General features: G+C 41.7%; 1 protein-coding gene across 16 annotated transcripts in view; it reads right to left on the reverse strand.

Moving 5' to 3' along the window:
- mtmr3 (myotubularin related protein 3) overlaps positions 1 to 16978 on the reverse strand; it is a 128453-nt gene that overhangs the window by 63879 nt on the left and 47596 nt on the right. For 12 of the 16 annotated variants that reach the window (XR_015072327.1, XM_085961704.1, XM_085961698.1 and 9 more), the window contains 3 exons: positions 10706 to 10795; positions 9325 to 9441; positions 8078 to 8110 (listed from right to left, as the gene is read on the reverse strand). Coding sequence is in view for 15 of the 16 variants with exons in the window: in XM_085961704.1 (XP_085817830.1) it covers positions 8078 to 8110; positions 9325 to 9441; positions 10706 to 10795 (240 nt within the window). In the remaining variant the exon portion in view is untranslated. The other 4 variants (XM_085961713.1, XM_085961709.1, XM_085961708.1 and 1 more) reach the window with 2 other exon arrangements.

A 16978-nucleotide genomic window follows, 5' to 3' on the forward strand; every position in this document is an offset into this window, starting at 1 on the left:
CTGTTAATCTGCTACCAGCAGTTAATGTGCTACTATGACTGACAAAATTGTCAAAAGCTGAGATGAAACTCACTTTACAGTTGAAGTAGTCCAGGAGCAGAAGTAAAATAAGAATTGTATGAAACTATTTGAAAAACAGATTTTTAGCAATACTGATGCAATTTAAAAACCTCCAGTCAAAGCAGCAACTTATGGCACCACTGAATTTTACATTTCTTAAACTTTCAAACAGCGAGAAAATGTACTTTCAATATTTTGTTGGTTTCCCAGTTTGTAATTATTTTAACACAAAAGCAGCACATTAAGTTGAAAACATGCTAGTCCTCCAAATTAGTTCTGGCATGCAGCTCCTTTAGAAGTACTTTCAGAAGTAAATTCCTTATCTACAAGAACGCCTGAATTTTACAAGAAAACACGAGCTGGACCTAGAAAATAATTAGGAAACTATAGTACCTTGCAGCATTTTCACACATTTTTTTGTATTTTACTTATGTATACATACAACAGTCAAGTTAAGTCATCTATAGGAAAAATATATGGTAGAAATTAAGTCATGTACATGAAAAGCCTGACCATGATATTGAAGAGCTGATCAAGTACAATAATACTTTTGAATCCAGAACTCAGGAATAACTAAGGCAAGGAACCAATGGCAATTAGATAAGCATTTTGCATATAAATTCAAAAGGACAGGTGCTCTGGTAACCTGATGGTGGAAAAATACATTACAGAATAACCATCCATCTTTGTACAGAAACATTGACATTAATATTTAAACGTGACATTTTTTCTTATATTTTAATCATGTTAAAATATTGTCTATGAAAGATGTGGATTTCTATTTATTTTACATCAACATTAGCTTCTTTTAAGTAGCTAATGGCTACCAGAAGTAGGATTGTATTTGGGTTTGTATCATAAAGGCAAACCTTTCACTGGTTAGACTTTGTGGCAGATGGTCATATTACTGTGAAAAATTAGTCCCAATTATTTTTATAATGTTCTAACTTTTAAGTGTGCAATTAAAGGGCTTTCAAACAGGACATTTGCATTTCTGCTAAAATTGTCAAACAAGCAATAAATAGTCGAGCACTTTAACCATGCAGCATAAAATGCATACTCATAGGAAACTAATTGCTTGTACATTTATAAATTTGAAATATAATGAAGCATGTAAAGATATTGGCACGGAATTTACGGTCAGCGGCGAAGACTGCTGGAAAATTTTTCTACATATAAAAACTGAAAATGCCGTATTCCATTTGAAACCAAGAATAAATGGCAGATCAGGTGAATCTGCCTGCGTATGTTTAAATTCAGAGGAAATGTTTGATGTAGGGGAGTTGGAACAAAACAGTCAAGGAGGTTATTCAGATGTGCATTACACTCTGGATTTTAAATGATCCAGGAACATTTGCAAACTTATTGGGATTTAATTGAACCTAAAGTGAGTCTTCTGCTAGTTTTAAAATGGGCTGTGACTTCATCCAACTTTTGAGACATCAATGGGCTACAGAATGCAATGATAGTAGGGACATCAATATAGTAACAAAGTTCTATACATCAGTAATTTTTAGGATCCTATCCCTAATACTCACTGAAGACATCAACCTTATAGAATTAGGCACCTCATTCATCAGAGAAGGAAATAAAATAGATTTTTCAAGTTAACTGCTTGTGTCATGTCTGTATCTCTTACTGCTAACTGCTTTTTACAGTGAAAACAACTATTTCAAAAGTAAGCATGACTTCTCCATTTTAGAAAATTAAACAATCTGAAATATCAGATCCATTTGGTGTTATAAATTGATGCAACTGAATTGGAATCAACCAATTTTTACGAAGTTCTTTTCTAATAAACTTGTCGGATTGCATCACTTACTTTGCAATTCGACCTGTCCTATTTTAGGAAACACTTTTTTTCCCCATTCACATAAGCAACTTAATAGTGTTGTAAAGTAACCGGAGACTACTGTATAAAGTTGGTAGTATAATTTTTTTCCCCCAATACAAATGATTCCAGTGTGGCTCAAAACCACTACTGGGTTGCAGTTATCGATGTTATGTCACAATAAAACTTGTTGTAATCCAAACACTTCCATAAACAGAGCTGTCTAAAGAGCAAAGGCAGTGTGAAGAGAACCAGATTTCAGTCTCATTAAAGTTATATGTAATATACAGAAACTTGTCTCAAACAAGCACTGTTATCCCTCAACATGTGCTCTACTAAAAAGTCAGCTTCCGTAAGCAGGACTGTGCCTCTTATGAGCTGAAATGTAATTTTGTGTGTGCAGTGAATGCGATGTAACATTATTTGAGACTACAAGTCTATCCTTTTACTACCAGGTTATACTGAAAATAGTATGGGATTGTCCACTTCACATTCTTGATCGCCCTGACCAGGCCTTACATACCCAGGAACTGCTAAATGCTGGAGCCAATGCACCCCTACCCGTTATAGGAATAATTACTAGTTCAATCAGGTCTCTCATACAATATAATAGTAAAATACTGCGGATGCTGGAAATCTGAAATAACAACAGAAAATGCTGGAAATACTCAGCAGGCCAGGCAGCATCCTTGGAGAGAGAAACAGAGTTAACGTTTCAGATCTGGAACCCTTCATCAGAACTGAAAAAAGCTGGAAATGTAACAGATGTTAAGCAGGTGCAGAGACAGGGGGGGGGGGGGGGGTAAGGAGGGGAGGAAGGAATTGAAAGAACATACTGTGAAAATGTTGCAAATGGGAATGGCAAAATCATACTGCATGAAAAATGGGGGCAGGGATTATTATCTGAAATTGTTGAACTCGATATTGAGTCTGGAAGGCTGTGAAGTGCCTAATCGAAAGAGGTGCTGTTCCTCGAGCTTACGTTGAGCTTCACTGGAACAATGTAATAGGCCGAGGACAGAGAGATCAGAGTGGGAGTGAAGTGGAGAATTAAAGTGACAGGCGACCGGAAGCTCAGGGTCACCTTTACGGACTGAACGGCGGTGTTCCGCAAAGCGGTCGCCCAATCTGCGTTTGGTCTCCCCAATGTAGAGGAGACCGCATCGTGAGCAGCGAATACAGTATATTAAATTGCAATAAGTACAAGTAAATCGCTGTTTCACCTGGAAGGGGTGTTTGGGGCCCTGGACAGTGGGAAGGGAGGAGGTAAAAGGGCATGTGTTGCATCTCCTGCGCTTGCATAGGAAGATGCCAGGTGAAGGAGAAGGGCTGTTGGGGGTGATTGAGGAGTGGACCAGGGTGTTGCGGAGGGAGCGGTCCCTTCGGAATGCTGAAAGGGGAGGCGAGGGGAAGATGTGTTTGGTGGTGGGATCACGTTGGAGGTGGCGGAAATGGCGGAGGATGATCCGTTGAATGTGGAGGCTGGTGGGGTGAAAGGTGAGGACAAGGGGAACCCTATTGTGGTTCTGGGAGGGAGGGGAAGGGGCGAGAGCAGAAGTGCGGGAAATAGAACGGACACGCTCAAGGGCCGTGTCAACCACAGTAGAGGGGAATCCTCGGTTAAGGAAAAAGGTCTCATACCGCTGGTGTTCTTGTGAGGAAAGAATGTTTTTATTTTGACCCATTAGTTCAAAATAATTCACATTTCCATTATAGAAGAGAAAGAAAAATATCACGATTTTATAGTTTTCAGAAGGAGCTTAGCTTCCATCTCACCAAATATGCAGTGTAAATGAATCTTAAGATTATGTACTGTAACCATTGACCATATTGCTCCCCATTACGCAAGGCAAATAAAATCAATTCAGATTCTGGCTTGGTAATTGTAAATAGTTAATTATAAAAAAAATGCACTTTTGCTTCCAGAGAACTGTGTGCAGCTGGAGACAGTATCTCCCCCAAAGACAACATAAAAGCAAACCAGTCCTACCATAAAAGGCAGAGATGGCCTCTTTTCCAAGTTAGTGGCTGGCTGTCTGATCAACAGTCTACTTATACAGGCCAGCAAAGTGGTTTTCCTGACACAAGGGAGCCTTTTTGTTTGGTTAAAAGAAAGCATGCTCATTTTCTTCCATTAACTTTATCCCTTTAAATGCACTGAGTATTGAGAGAATGAACCAGACAAACCAAGATTATTCAGGATAACACACAGTGGCCAGGTACATAGTTGATAACTGTAAACAACTACAAAGCTACTGTGGAATTTTATCTACGATATAAACAGATCATTCTGACAGTACCCAGGATCTGAGCAGTTCCTGCAAAATTCCTACTGAAAGCAATATAAGAAAAAAAACTTGCTTTTTTGTAAGAACATAAGAAATAGGAGCAGGAGTAGGCCATTTGGCCCCACGAGCCTGCTCCGCCATTCAATATGATCATGGCTGATCTTCTACCTCAACCCCACTTTCCTGCACTATCCCCATATCCCTGGATTCCCTTAGTATCCAAAAATCTATCAATCTCTGTCTTGAATATAGTTAATGGCTGAGCATCCAGAGCCCTCTGGAGTAGAGAATTTCAAAGATTCACCACCCTCTGAGTAAAGAAATTTCTTCTCATCTCAGTCCTAAATGGCTGACCCCTTATTCTGAGACTGTGACCCCTGGTTCTAGACTCCCCAGACAGGGGAAACATCCTCCTTGCATCTACCCTATCAAGCCCTGTAAGAATTTTGTATGTTTCAATGAGATCACCTCTCATTTTTCTAAACGCGAGAATATATAGGCCTAGTCTGTTCAATCTGTCTTCATAGGACAATCCCCCCATCCCAGGAACCAGGAACTCCCTCGATGGCAAATATATCCGTCCTTAGGCAAGGAGATCAAAACTGTACACAATACTCCAGGTGTGGTCTCACCAAGGCCCTATATAATTGCAGTAAGACGTCTTTACTCTTATACTCAAATCCTCTTGTAATAAAGCCCAACATACCATTTGCTTTCCTAATTACTTGCTGTACCTGCATGTTAACTTTCAGTGATTCGTGTACAAGGACACCCAGGTCCCTCTGAACACCAACATTTCCCAATCTCTCACCATTTAAAATATACTCTGCTTTTCTATTTTTCCTACCAAAGTGGATTAACTTCACATTTCTCCACATTATATTCCATTTGCCATGTTCTTGCCCACTCACTTAGCCTATCTATATCCCCTTGAAGCCTCTATGCATCCTCCTCACAACTTACATTCCCACCAGCTTTGTATCATCAGCAAACTTGGATATTATACATTTGGTCCCCTTATCCAAGTCATTGATATAGATTGTGAATAAATGAGGCTCAAGCACTGATCCTTGTGGTACCCCACTAGTTACAGCATGCCAACCCAAAAATGACCCATTTATTCCTACTCTGTTTTCTGTCCGTTAACCAATCCTCGCTAGTATATTACCCCCAATCCCATGAGCCCTAACTTTGTTTAATAACCTCTTGTGTGGCACCTTATCGAATGCCTTCTGAAAATCCAAATACACCACACACCCTTATCCACTCTGCTCGTTACAACCTCAAAAAACTTAACAGATTCGTCAAACACGATTTCCCTTTCATAAATCAGTGTTGACTCTGCCCAAGCCTATTATTATTTTCTAAGTGCCCTGTTACCATGTTCTTAATAATATTCTAGCATTTTTCCTACTACTGATGTCAGGCTAACTGGTCTGTAGTTCCCCGTTTTCTCTCTCCCTCCTTTCTTAAATAGTGGGGTTACATTTGCTACCTTCCAATCCGCAGGAACCATTCTAGAATCTATGGAATTTTGGAAAATGACAACCAATGCATCCACCATCTGTATAGCCACCTCTTTCAAAACCCTAGGATGTAGCCCATCAGGTCCAGGGGATTTATCGGCTTTCAGTCCCATTAATTTCTCCAGTACTATTTTTTTTTTACTAATACTAATTTCTCTCAGTTCCTCATTCTCGCTAGACCCTTTCACAACCTCAAGTATTATAGTGTCTTTCATAACCTCAAGTTGTCCTAAAGCACTTCACAGCTAATTACAGCTGTGTCTGCACTTCAAAATAGTAATGTGGGCAAATACAGCTGCCAATTTGCACTCCCTCAAACAGCAATGAGATAAACGACCAGATAATCTGTTTTTGGCGTCATTGGTTGAGGGATAAATGTTGTTCAGGACAACTGAAAAACTCCCCTGTGCTTTTTTGAAAAGTGCCATGGGATCTTTTACATCCACCTGAGAGCAAACTGGGCCTTGGAAACATAGCACATCTGACACTACAGCACTCCTTCAGTACTACACTGAAGTGTCAGCCTAGTATATGTACTCAGGTATCAGTTGGGGCTTGAACCCACAGTTTTCTGACTCCGAGGTGAGAGTGCTGCAACTGAGCCAAGGCTGACATCCATATAGATGGGCTGTAAGATTTCTAACTGCAGAATTCAAATATTTAAATCCCAGCTTCATATTTATTAGCATTTAAAGTAAAGTGCAATCAGTTCCGAGGTATGTTTCTAGATGAAGTATTCTATGTTTGAGGGATGAGATAATGGAATCGTCACATATAACTACTTAACTGGTTAAGTAGTTATGGTTGACAAAAATCAACTGGAGAAGTTGAGGCTCTAACCCCCAAGCTGAATGACGAAATGTGGTATTACAAAGCAAGGTGAAGAACCTATAGGACAATAACTTAAAGAAATGAATGCACAAAAATGAGTACGCTTTTAACCAAACAAAAAGGCTTTAGCAGTGGCTTAATGATTAAGTGCGCTGAACAGTGATACCAAGTCAAACAGACCAGGAAGGTTCCATGTTCGATCCTTTGTTGACCTTAGTCTGAGTGTCAGCTAGGACATAGTGAATGGTATCAGTGTCCTATTGCTTTTGGGGGGGGGGGGGGTTGGGGATTAAAATAAGCCAGGATTTTAGCCCCTGGTCACTATCTTGAAACTGCTGGGAAGTGTACGCATTGACATTGGGCGAGGACAGGATCAGGAATGTCTCCTACAGTTGAATTGCCCAACAACGCTCACTGCAGTCTCACAAATTATGCAGTATAAATGGAACACATGATAAATATGCCACTTGGGAAAGATCCCAGATAGTTGCTGGCAACTATGTAACCTTACTTTACCACCTTAAGGAGAGAAGGTGAGTTTAAAAAAAAGCATTGAGCTAATGAAGGGAAAAAAAGTGGGTAGGTCCCTTTTATGCTGTGTTACAGTATAATTTGGAACATAAACGCTCATTTAAATACTAAGCCGATTTAATTATGCCACTCAGTAACAAAACATACTTTCACATATCAAAAGTGGTGTATATTCACAGCCCATTTAAGAGCAGCAAAGTAGCCATACAAAACATGCATCTTAATTCAAGAGTGCTCAGACAGGCAGTGCAAAAAGACAAGCAATTGATTCCATGGCACAGATTGCCCATGCTTCCAGCTTAATACAACTGGTAAGGGAACATCTGGTACCAATGGAAGAACTATGAAGTGTAAGAGAATTTTGGAACTAATTTAATACATTTCAGATTATAGACACTGAGTAAGATATACAACTACAGGCATAAATCAATTTAGTTAGAAAAAAACAATTTTAAAGAAGTGAAAATGTGGTACTAGTTTGCAGCATAACCTTGCTCTTAACTGAATTATAGCAGTGATGTTCCCAATTAGTATGATAAAAGGTTACAAATCCTTCAGCAGTGTTGTTGTTAGGATTCCAGTAAAGCACAACAATGTGCACCATTTCAAATGTTTAGCTCACCCTGCAGTACAAGTATGGATTTTCCCCCTCCAAACTGTCTGGAGGGAATATTCAAAGTTGTGTTACAGTGGGATGAAGTAATAGTGCTTGTGTGTCTGTCATTGATGAGATAGCAGTTAAAACAGTTGAGTAATTATAAGTATCATACAACATTAAAGCATGTTGCTTAAGTTTGACTATTCCTGTAGTACATTTCTACCAATACACTAAAAAGGCCTAGTTACGACACTGCTTCAGGAAATTCGATTACCATTACTGTGTAATGTTAGGGTAAAGCCACACTTAAACTCAATACGTGCATGAAGACCTGCAATGCCACAATGCACTGTCAGCATTATGCTATAACATTTTCAATGATGCTAGGATTACTTAAAGAAATCATACTTACTGTCATTTCACAACAGGTATTTTGATAAATACTCTATACAGGAAACCAAAAACAAAACATAAAAGCTAAATCTTTTTGCTCTGTAAGTTATAAAGTAGAATTCAGAAAATTAAAATACTTCCATTCTGCACTTTCATTTAACAGAGCAATGCGCAACCTCTGCTTGGACTAAACCCAGTAGACTAGGTGTCGCATGCAAACATTTTTCCAGTTATGCGATTGAAAGTTAAAATTCTTCAACAGTAATGATCTTTCGCTCTTCCAAGTTCTCCGTGTATTAATGAGAATGTGTAGCTGAGTTACAACATTTACAGAATCCTGTAGAGCAGAAATGCCCAACCCTCTGGCCAAATTCTGCTCCTTCTCAATTTTATCCAGGCTGTGAAGCGCCTCTTAACTGGCCCCTCCTGTACAGAGCCACGGATCAGCAACAGCAGAGGAGTGCTTTTAATCAAAATCACTTACCTCTGAAAATCTTGCTGACAGAATCATCTGATCTTTCGTCGGGGGGGCGGGGGGGAGGGGGGACATAGAAATGAAAGATTTAAAAAAAGCATTGCCAGCTTTCTAAGCAGAACAACTGTGGGGAGACACTCACCTCCCACTCCCAGCAGCACCACCCTCAGGAATCCACAATTGTACAGGTCCTGCCTGAAGGAGGAGTACAGTGCTCCTGATAGGAGGAGGACGGTGTCAATCCGCTGTGTTCCCACCAAGACAGGAGAAGTTGTTGAAAGAGCGTGGGGTGGAAGAGAGCGTTGGGGAAGAGGGGCACGAAAGAGAGCAAGAGGAAAAAAACAGGAACAGAAGCAAAAATGAGGTAGATGGCATGGTCCAAGATTTCAGGATGTGCAAAACAGATTGGAAATTGGATGTAGCCTTTAATCATGAGTATGCCCGATTCAAATGTGATTTACTCAGACACATCCCACTTATTTTTTGTGCCTGTTGCTCGCAAAGGTTGGACAATCCTATTGTAGAGCACACTCAAACCTCCCATGCATTTGCCTCTTGATCACTGCAAAAACAACAGATGCAGCATTTATTCATCTTGCTCTCACACATACACAGCCCTTTATAATATAGATGTTCTTGTGAAAAACTCAAACTGGTTTATTATTTGCACTATCTACCCACCACAGAAAACTAATTTTATAACCTGTACCAGATTCAAAAATCTAAATCCAATTTAAAAAAATTCACACTTGGTCAGCTGTTGATTATTCAAAAATTCTTTCAACACTTACATTAACAACAGTTTCTTTAAATTTGATGTGCAATCTGTAGTTAGACAAAGCAATAACTGCATCCTCCGCACGTCCTATGTATTCTGTACTTTCTCCATGAAGTTCAGGAAAAGGAACCTAAAATGTTGAGTAATTGGGAATCAATTATTATGCAGCATAGTCATAAATAAGCAAAATTCTACAAGCTGATAGTGCACCTAGTTAAACTGAAATTTGCTGTTATAATCTTGGCTCAGCCATCAAATACATGACTCCTACACGGGCATTTAAAAATAAACTTGTTTTGTACATGTGCAGGTCACCTGTTGCATAGCTACAGATTGTATTTCCGTGCATAAAAAAATAAAATGTATTTAAACTTTTTTGAATGAATAACTGCTAAAAGAAACAGAGGGTAGCATGCATCAGCCACAAGCAGGCCTGCAAGTTAATCACAGGTTGCCTATGCTGTGTGGAGTCCTTGAACTTGTGTGAAGTCAGGGGGACCCAGTGAAATTCAACAATACCTCCTAAAATCTACATAAAACACTAACATTCATTGATAGATTTCACGGGTACCCCTGACTTCAGGGATTTCCACATAACAAAAGCAGCCTTAATCATGAAGGGGAGGGCGAAAAAGAGTCAGTATAGGGATGATTCTAGTTCGTGAAACTCCTGCCAGTATGGATCCTGATGTGTCAGCTGTGGCTCAGTGGTAGCACTCTCGCCTCCGAGTCAGAACGTTGTGGGTTCAAGCCCCACGCCAGAGACTTGAACACAAAATCTAGGCCAACACTACAGTGCAGCATTGAAAGAGAGCTGCACTGTCGGAGGTGCCGTCTTTTGGATGAGAAGTTAAACCGAGCCCCCGTCTGCCCACTCAGGTGGACGTAAAAGATCCCATTGAACTATTTCAAAGAAGAGCAAGGGTGAGGGTGAGGGAGTTCTCACCAGTGTCCTAACCAATATCCATCAATCAACATCACTAAAACAGATTATCTGGTCATTATCATATTGCTGCATGTGGGACCTTGCTGTGCGCAAATTGGCTGCTGCGTTTCAAAAGTGACACATTTCAGAAGTACTTAATTGGCTGTAAAGTGCTTTGGGACGTCCTGAGGTTGGGAAAGGCGCTATACAAATGCAGGTCTTGAATTTTTTTTTAAACATCCATCCAAATCAGTACCAATAGGAGATCAAACACCAAACATTAAGATGAGTCTGGGGTTTATCTCTATCATTTTGGAACACATGATTTGGACACTTGATAGTGATAAATGGAGGCTGGGTAAGCAGATCATCACTTACCATGGAACTGATCAGAATACCTCATTTGTAAATAGAAAAGTGGCTGAAAGTCTACAATTCTTCCAAATAAATCCACATTTTTCTTCTGTACCTGGAGGTTTTCTTCTTCTCTAATTAGCTGCTTTCTGGGAAAGATCTGATTGGCCTGGATACATTCCAAACTTTGTTGTCCTTCTTCATCCTGAAAGGAGGATTGGTTTCCTTTTTAGCCAAAGAGTACATTTTATGTTTTTCCAGTCAATTTACGATGGCCTCTCCTTCTGTATTATGAAGACGTAAAGATTACCTATCTTGTAGGGTCTTATTTATTATTCAAATGCAGACATCCTTCCGACACCAGCAGGTTTGCCAGAACACACAGGATTTAGAAAGTATTCATTCTGGCAAACTTAATTTATGATGGATGTCAACATTAACAATTGGCGTTTCCCCAAGACAATTTGCCTTAAGATACTAAATTAATCCTTTCATTGCTGAATTACTGTTCATATATTATTTTATTGCTTTCTGCTGAATATTACAGATATTGGTATTCAGATGGTATCAACAGCGATGTGACTATGCTGTGCAGGATCTCCAGTCCTCTTTTACTAGAGAGTACCATTACCATTTCCCATCTACAAAGACGGGCTATCCGATCACAAGCTTTTTCCAAAATCATTCCTTCTGGTTACTAGGTGCTGTTGGAAGACACCCCTTCTGTAAGGTACTGCCTTCCTTTACTCAGTACTCTCCTTTCCAAACAAGACCAGAAACTCACCAAGTGGTGAATGTGAGTACAAACTTCTTAATCCTCTATTCCATATAATTCCTGCAGGTTTGTTCGTTGTAAAACAACAAACAACGTGGCTAGCTCTAAAGGACAAGTTCATTTACATAAAATGACACACGGATTTAGGCCCACACACCATGGGTCCTTCACCATTTTAGATGGGCACCCCATTCTGTGAGAGAAACGTCATTAACCAGTGAAAGACCGTGATGGACTACAAATTAATCATCGTCTGTCTGAAGATTATTACTTAATGCCTATTCTAACTTCTTAGAACCAAGTGTACTTCAAGGACCAATGTGAAAAAAGGTTCAGTTACAATGGTTCCCTAAAGAGTTTTGTATCCAGCATTAGCCCCAGGATCTGCAAATAGCATTAAATTTGAATTTTCTCTCCTGCTTAGGAAAGAAAATGTGAGAGAGTTTTACAGGGTAGAGGCCATGAGATTACACCCAAGGTTGTCTGAAACCAGTGACCTATGATGGGCATATCCTGCTCTGTCTTTTGTTAAAGTTGCTACTGAGAAACTCTAGCTCTGTAAATGAGCTTAGAACCTATTCAACTGCACAAAGCAATGTCTTGAATGGGGACTAAGATGAGCTAATCATCTAGCTAAAGCTGGATATGAAGCAGCTACAGTCAAAGGAAACCTGGAACTACAGACAGGCACTTTATTAAAACCCTGGGTGCTAATTTGAAGCCAAATAGTTTACAATAGCTGGCTTACAGAAACGTTCGCCAAGACCTGGGAGATCAGAAATTTTCATACATTAAGACGATGTGTTTCTGCAGAAGACATCTTCCAAGTTTCTTTAAAAAAAAGTTACTGCTCTGAATCTAGGGGAACCCCAACAAATTCAAGGAATTTCCTCTCCTTTCAGTCTCAGTCAGCTATCAGTTAATATGAGGAGCCATAAGTGTGCAAAATATCAAGGGCGATTCCCCAACTGCCAAACTTGACTGCACCAGGCAGTCAGTGACCTTGAGTCGTTGCTGGGGTGCCAATGAAAAGGTAGTAACAGAGGAAATTTTCAATTCTGGGCCTTGTTTCCTCCCTGCTTGGCACTTCCAAAACTAGGGGTGAAGCTTTCTCTGCTGACAAAAGAAATCTACCTTCCTCAAGAGGTGTCTGACTGTACTTCAATTGCAAACATCAAAAGATAAATTTAACAATTAAAAATTTAGCTTATAGAATAAATTTACAAAGAGAAAACTATTTGACCCTTTGCACATGCACAGCAATTAAAACATGGATGGTTAAATATTTAACTAGGAATAGTTTGATGCCCAATTTTCTCAACCTCTGCATACAAAACATAAACTGGTATTGTTCTAAATATATGACTTCATGGCAAAAGTTCTACTTTCACTACGGAATTAAAAGTATAGGTAACTTTGTATAAGCTACACAAGATGTATTTGTTTACATAAGCAATGCAAAGCTAAATTTTATTTGCACTATTGTGCTGGCACCAGTACTGACGCAAGAGATAATTCCATACTATTCAGCACTATGATGTAGTTTGCCATGAAATATTCATGCCATCATTTAAATAAGTTTCCAGTGCACGATGGTGTAATTATGCCACAATTCGATTGATATGCTGAGAAAGAAATTACACCATTTAGTTCAGAAAACTCAAGAGGGCCATTTCTACACCAGTTGTAGAGCCAAGCTTTGGTTTTTTTTTTTTTTAAAACAAGAAAAAATTTTCCATTAAAAATGTATTCCCATAATTATGATGTGCCTGAGACAGTGGTAAAGGAACAATGAGGTTAAGGTCAGTTTGACCCTCAATTACCAATAGGATGTGAATTGTGAATTTAACAATTCTCAAATAGCAGTTCACAAAAATAAGAATAAGGTGCTCGCTTGTGTGCTACAAAACAGTTTATATTATTGACTACAGCAAAATTCAAATAAGTGAACCATCCAACCCTTATCTTGTGTAAAAACCTTTTGTGTGGCATCTTATTGAATGCCTTTTGAAAATAGAATGGATCTTCTACATCCACACAGACTTCTGAAATAGACTGAAAAGCACACAATGAAATTGGGTCCCAGAAGGGAAGAGGAGGGGGTTGGGGTTGGGAAATTAGAGGAATGCAAAATACTTGGAGAGACTGAAGTCTTTGTCCCAACCTTGAAGAGAAGTCTGACACTAGGAGCAGTGAACACGATCTTTTGACAGGAAAAATGAACTGGAGCTATGGTGCGGATCCTGGAGCTTTATAGGACATGGAAGTAGGAGGATATTTGTGGCACTGACTATCTGGATTCCCGAGATTCAATCAATCTACACAGTGTAAAGGATGCTTAAATGAAGAGTGGGCAATTTCTGGGTTTCTATCTTGTTATTGTACAATTCAGTAGATGCACTTTTAGAGAACAAATTGGGTATCCAGTTTAAATTGTAATAAACCTGTATCTATTAATCTGTTTCTCAAAAGGCAAGCATTTCACTTTAGCCTGCACGAATGAGTTCCCTATTCTGCAAAATAGTTTCTTAGGTAACAACCAAGGAAGCTGCATTGTTAGGGATTTCAGTTCTGAGAATTATGGTTAATGTGACCACTTAATTTACTTCAACACACCAAGAGGAACTCCAGGGGAAGGGGAAGAATAATAGGGTATATTAACTAATTTCAATACCACAACAGTGGCAGATGTTTACTGCCAAGGTTAATTGAACCTCTGGAATAGTTGTAGCTCTGCATTTATGTAATTATATTCTAGAATGAAAATGTCTGAGAAAGTCAATAAACAGGTACCTATGATTAAAGCAATTCAGATAAATCAAATACCGTTTTATAATTTCAAAATGACTCTGCAGCAACTAATTGGCCCCATATGATTTCCTCACCTTTTGTCACCAACTGAACTTGCATCAGAGGAAATTGAAAAGGGAACTCAACAATACACTCTCCACTGAGACAGCATGATGAAATAGGTGTTCTGTATGCTTAACACAAGAAAGGCCAAGGCCCACCAAAGCTAATCCTTCCAGTATTCTAACTCTGCCAGCCTAGCATTCCATCTGAGTTTTGAACTGCCTAAATTGTGTCTCTGCAATATCCTGCCTGGCAAATTATTCCAGACATTGATCCACCAGTCACATGAAGAACGTGATCTAAATTTATTTTTCAGTATTTACATGAATGATCTCTTGTCCCTGATGCGCCATCAATTACTCAAAAGACTGAGGTTAAGCGAGTAACAACCAGGCTTTTATTAACTAAAGAATGAAGGTCGTCTCGAGTGGGCGACCCGTCCAGAATACTAAGGGACTGGGAGGTAGTCACTTATATACCTGGAATAGTGGGAGGAGTCAGCCGAGGCATGTCCAGACCTGTACCTAGTGGAATACACATACACATACAGACAGGTATAACAGTGGTTTACCACATTCACCCCTTGTTTAAAAATGAGTCCGGCGGGGTGAAGTGTATTTAAAAGTTCGTGTATTGGAGTATCTCCGGAGGTCTTGTCTGCCGCTGTGATCGACGTGGCGACGGCAGGGGTGGTGGAGCTTCCAGCGTCGCGTCCCGTGTAGGCTGGGGCACTGGAGTGTAGTCCTCGTGGGTGACGGTCCAAGGCGAGCCGGCTGCTGTGGTTGGATGTCGGGTCGTGGGGGGGGGGGTGGTAATGGGTAGTGGGTTACAGCGGTCCCTGAGGGTGTCGTGGGGGGGGGGGGGGTGGTAATGGGTAGTGGGTTACAGCGGTCCCCGAGGGTGCGAGGTCTCGTATGGAGACTGTGTCCTCCCGCCCGTCCGGGTATGCAATGTAAGTGTACTGGGGGTTGGCGTGGAGGAGGTCGACCCTCTCGACCAGGGGGTCCATTTTATTGGTCCTCACGTGTCTTCTCAGTCGTACCGGCCCTGGGGACGTCAGCCATGGCGGTAACGCTGTCCCCGATGTGGACTTCCTTCGGAAGACAAACATTTTCTCGTGAGGGGTGGCATTGGTGGCAGTGCAGAGCAGTGACCGAATCGAGTGGAGCGCATCGGGGAGCACCTCCTGCCAGCGGGAGGTCGGAAGGCCCCTAGACTTTAAGGCTAGTAGGGCGGCCTTCCAAACTGTTGCATTCTCTCTTTCCACCTGTCCGTTCCCCCGGGGGTTGTAACTGGTGGTCCTGCTTGTGGCTATACCCCTAGCGAGCAGGTACTGGCTGAGTTCGTCGCTCATAAACGATGAGCCCCGGTCGCTATGGATATAGCTGGGGAAACCGAACAGGGTGAAGAGGCTGTTCAGACATTTAATGACCGTGGCACTGGTCATGTCCGGGCAGGGGATAGCGAACGGGAAACGGGAGTACTCGTCAATGATGTTGAGGAAGTACACATTGCGGTCGGAGGAGGGGAGAGGCCCTTTAAAATCGACGCTCAGGCGTTCGAAAGGGCGAGTGGCTTTTATCAGGTGGGCTCTGTCTGGTCTATAAAAGTGCGGTTTGCACTCAGTGCAGACTTGCCAGTTCTTGGTCATGGTCCTGACCTCCTCAATGGAGTAAGGCAGGTTGCGGGCCTTGATGAAGTGGAAGAACCTGGTGACCCCCGGGTGGCAGAGGTCATTGTGGAGGGCCCTCAGCCTATCGATCTGCGCGCTGGCGCAGGTGCCACACGATAGGGCATCTGGGGGTTCATTGAGCTTCCCAGGCCGGTACAAGATCTCGTAATTGTAGGTGGAAAGTTCGATTCTCCACCTCAAGATCTTGTCATTTTTGATTTTGCCCCTCTGCTTGTTGTTGAACATAAAAGCAACTGAACGCTGGTCAGTGAGCAGGGTAAATCGTTTTCCGGCCAGGTAGTGCCTCCAGTGACGCACAGCCTCCACAATAGCCTGGGCCTCCTTCTCGACCGCGGAGTGTCTGGTCTCCGGGCCCTGGAGGGTTCGTGAGAAGAATGCCACAGGTCTCCCCGCCTGATTAAGGGTGGCGGCCAGAGCGAAGTCGGACGCATCGCTTTCCACCTGGAAGGGGATGGATTCATCCACTGCGTGCATGGTGGCTTTGGCAATGTCCTCCTTGATACGGTGGAAGGCCGAGCGGGCCTCTGCCATCAGGGGAAAAGAGGTGGATTTGATCAGCGGACGGGCTTTGTCTGCATAGTAGGGGACCCACTGGGCGTAGTAGGAAAAAAAACCCTAGGCACCTCTTCAGAGCTTTTAGGCAGTGGGAGTTCCATAAGGGGACGCATCCGGTCCGGGTCGGGGCCGATGACCCCGTGTTCCACAACACAGCCAAGGATGGCGAGGCGGTCTGTGCGGAATATGCACTTCTCCTTGTTATATGTCAGGTTCAGGAGTTGGGCGGTGCGGAGGAATTTCTCGAGGTTTGCGTCATGGTCCTGCAAGTCATGGCCGCAGATGGTCACATTGTCTAGGTAAGGGAAAGTGGCCTGCAGCGCGTTTTGATCGACCATCCGGTCCATCTCCCTTTGGAAGACGGAGACCCCGTTGGTAACGCCAAAGGGAACCCTAAGGAAGTGATAGAGGCGGCCGTTTGCCTCAAAAGCAGTATACTGGCGGTCTTCGGGGCGGATGGGGAGCTGGTGGTACGCTGATTTCAGGTCAATGGACGAAAAGACGCGGTACTG

Source organism: Somniosus microcephalus, chromosome 19 (genome assembly GCF_052327205.1).
Source record: "Somniosus microcephalus isolate GS21.2 chromosome 19, FLI_Smic_1.0, whole genome shotgun sequence".
NCBI lineage: Eukaryota > Metazoa > Chordata > Chondrichthyes > Squaliformes > Somniosidae > Somniosus > Somniosus microcephalus.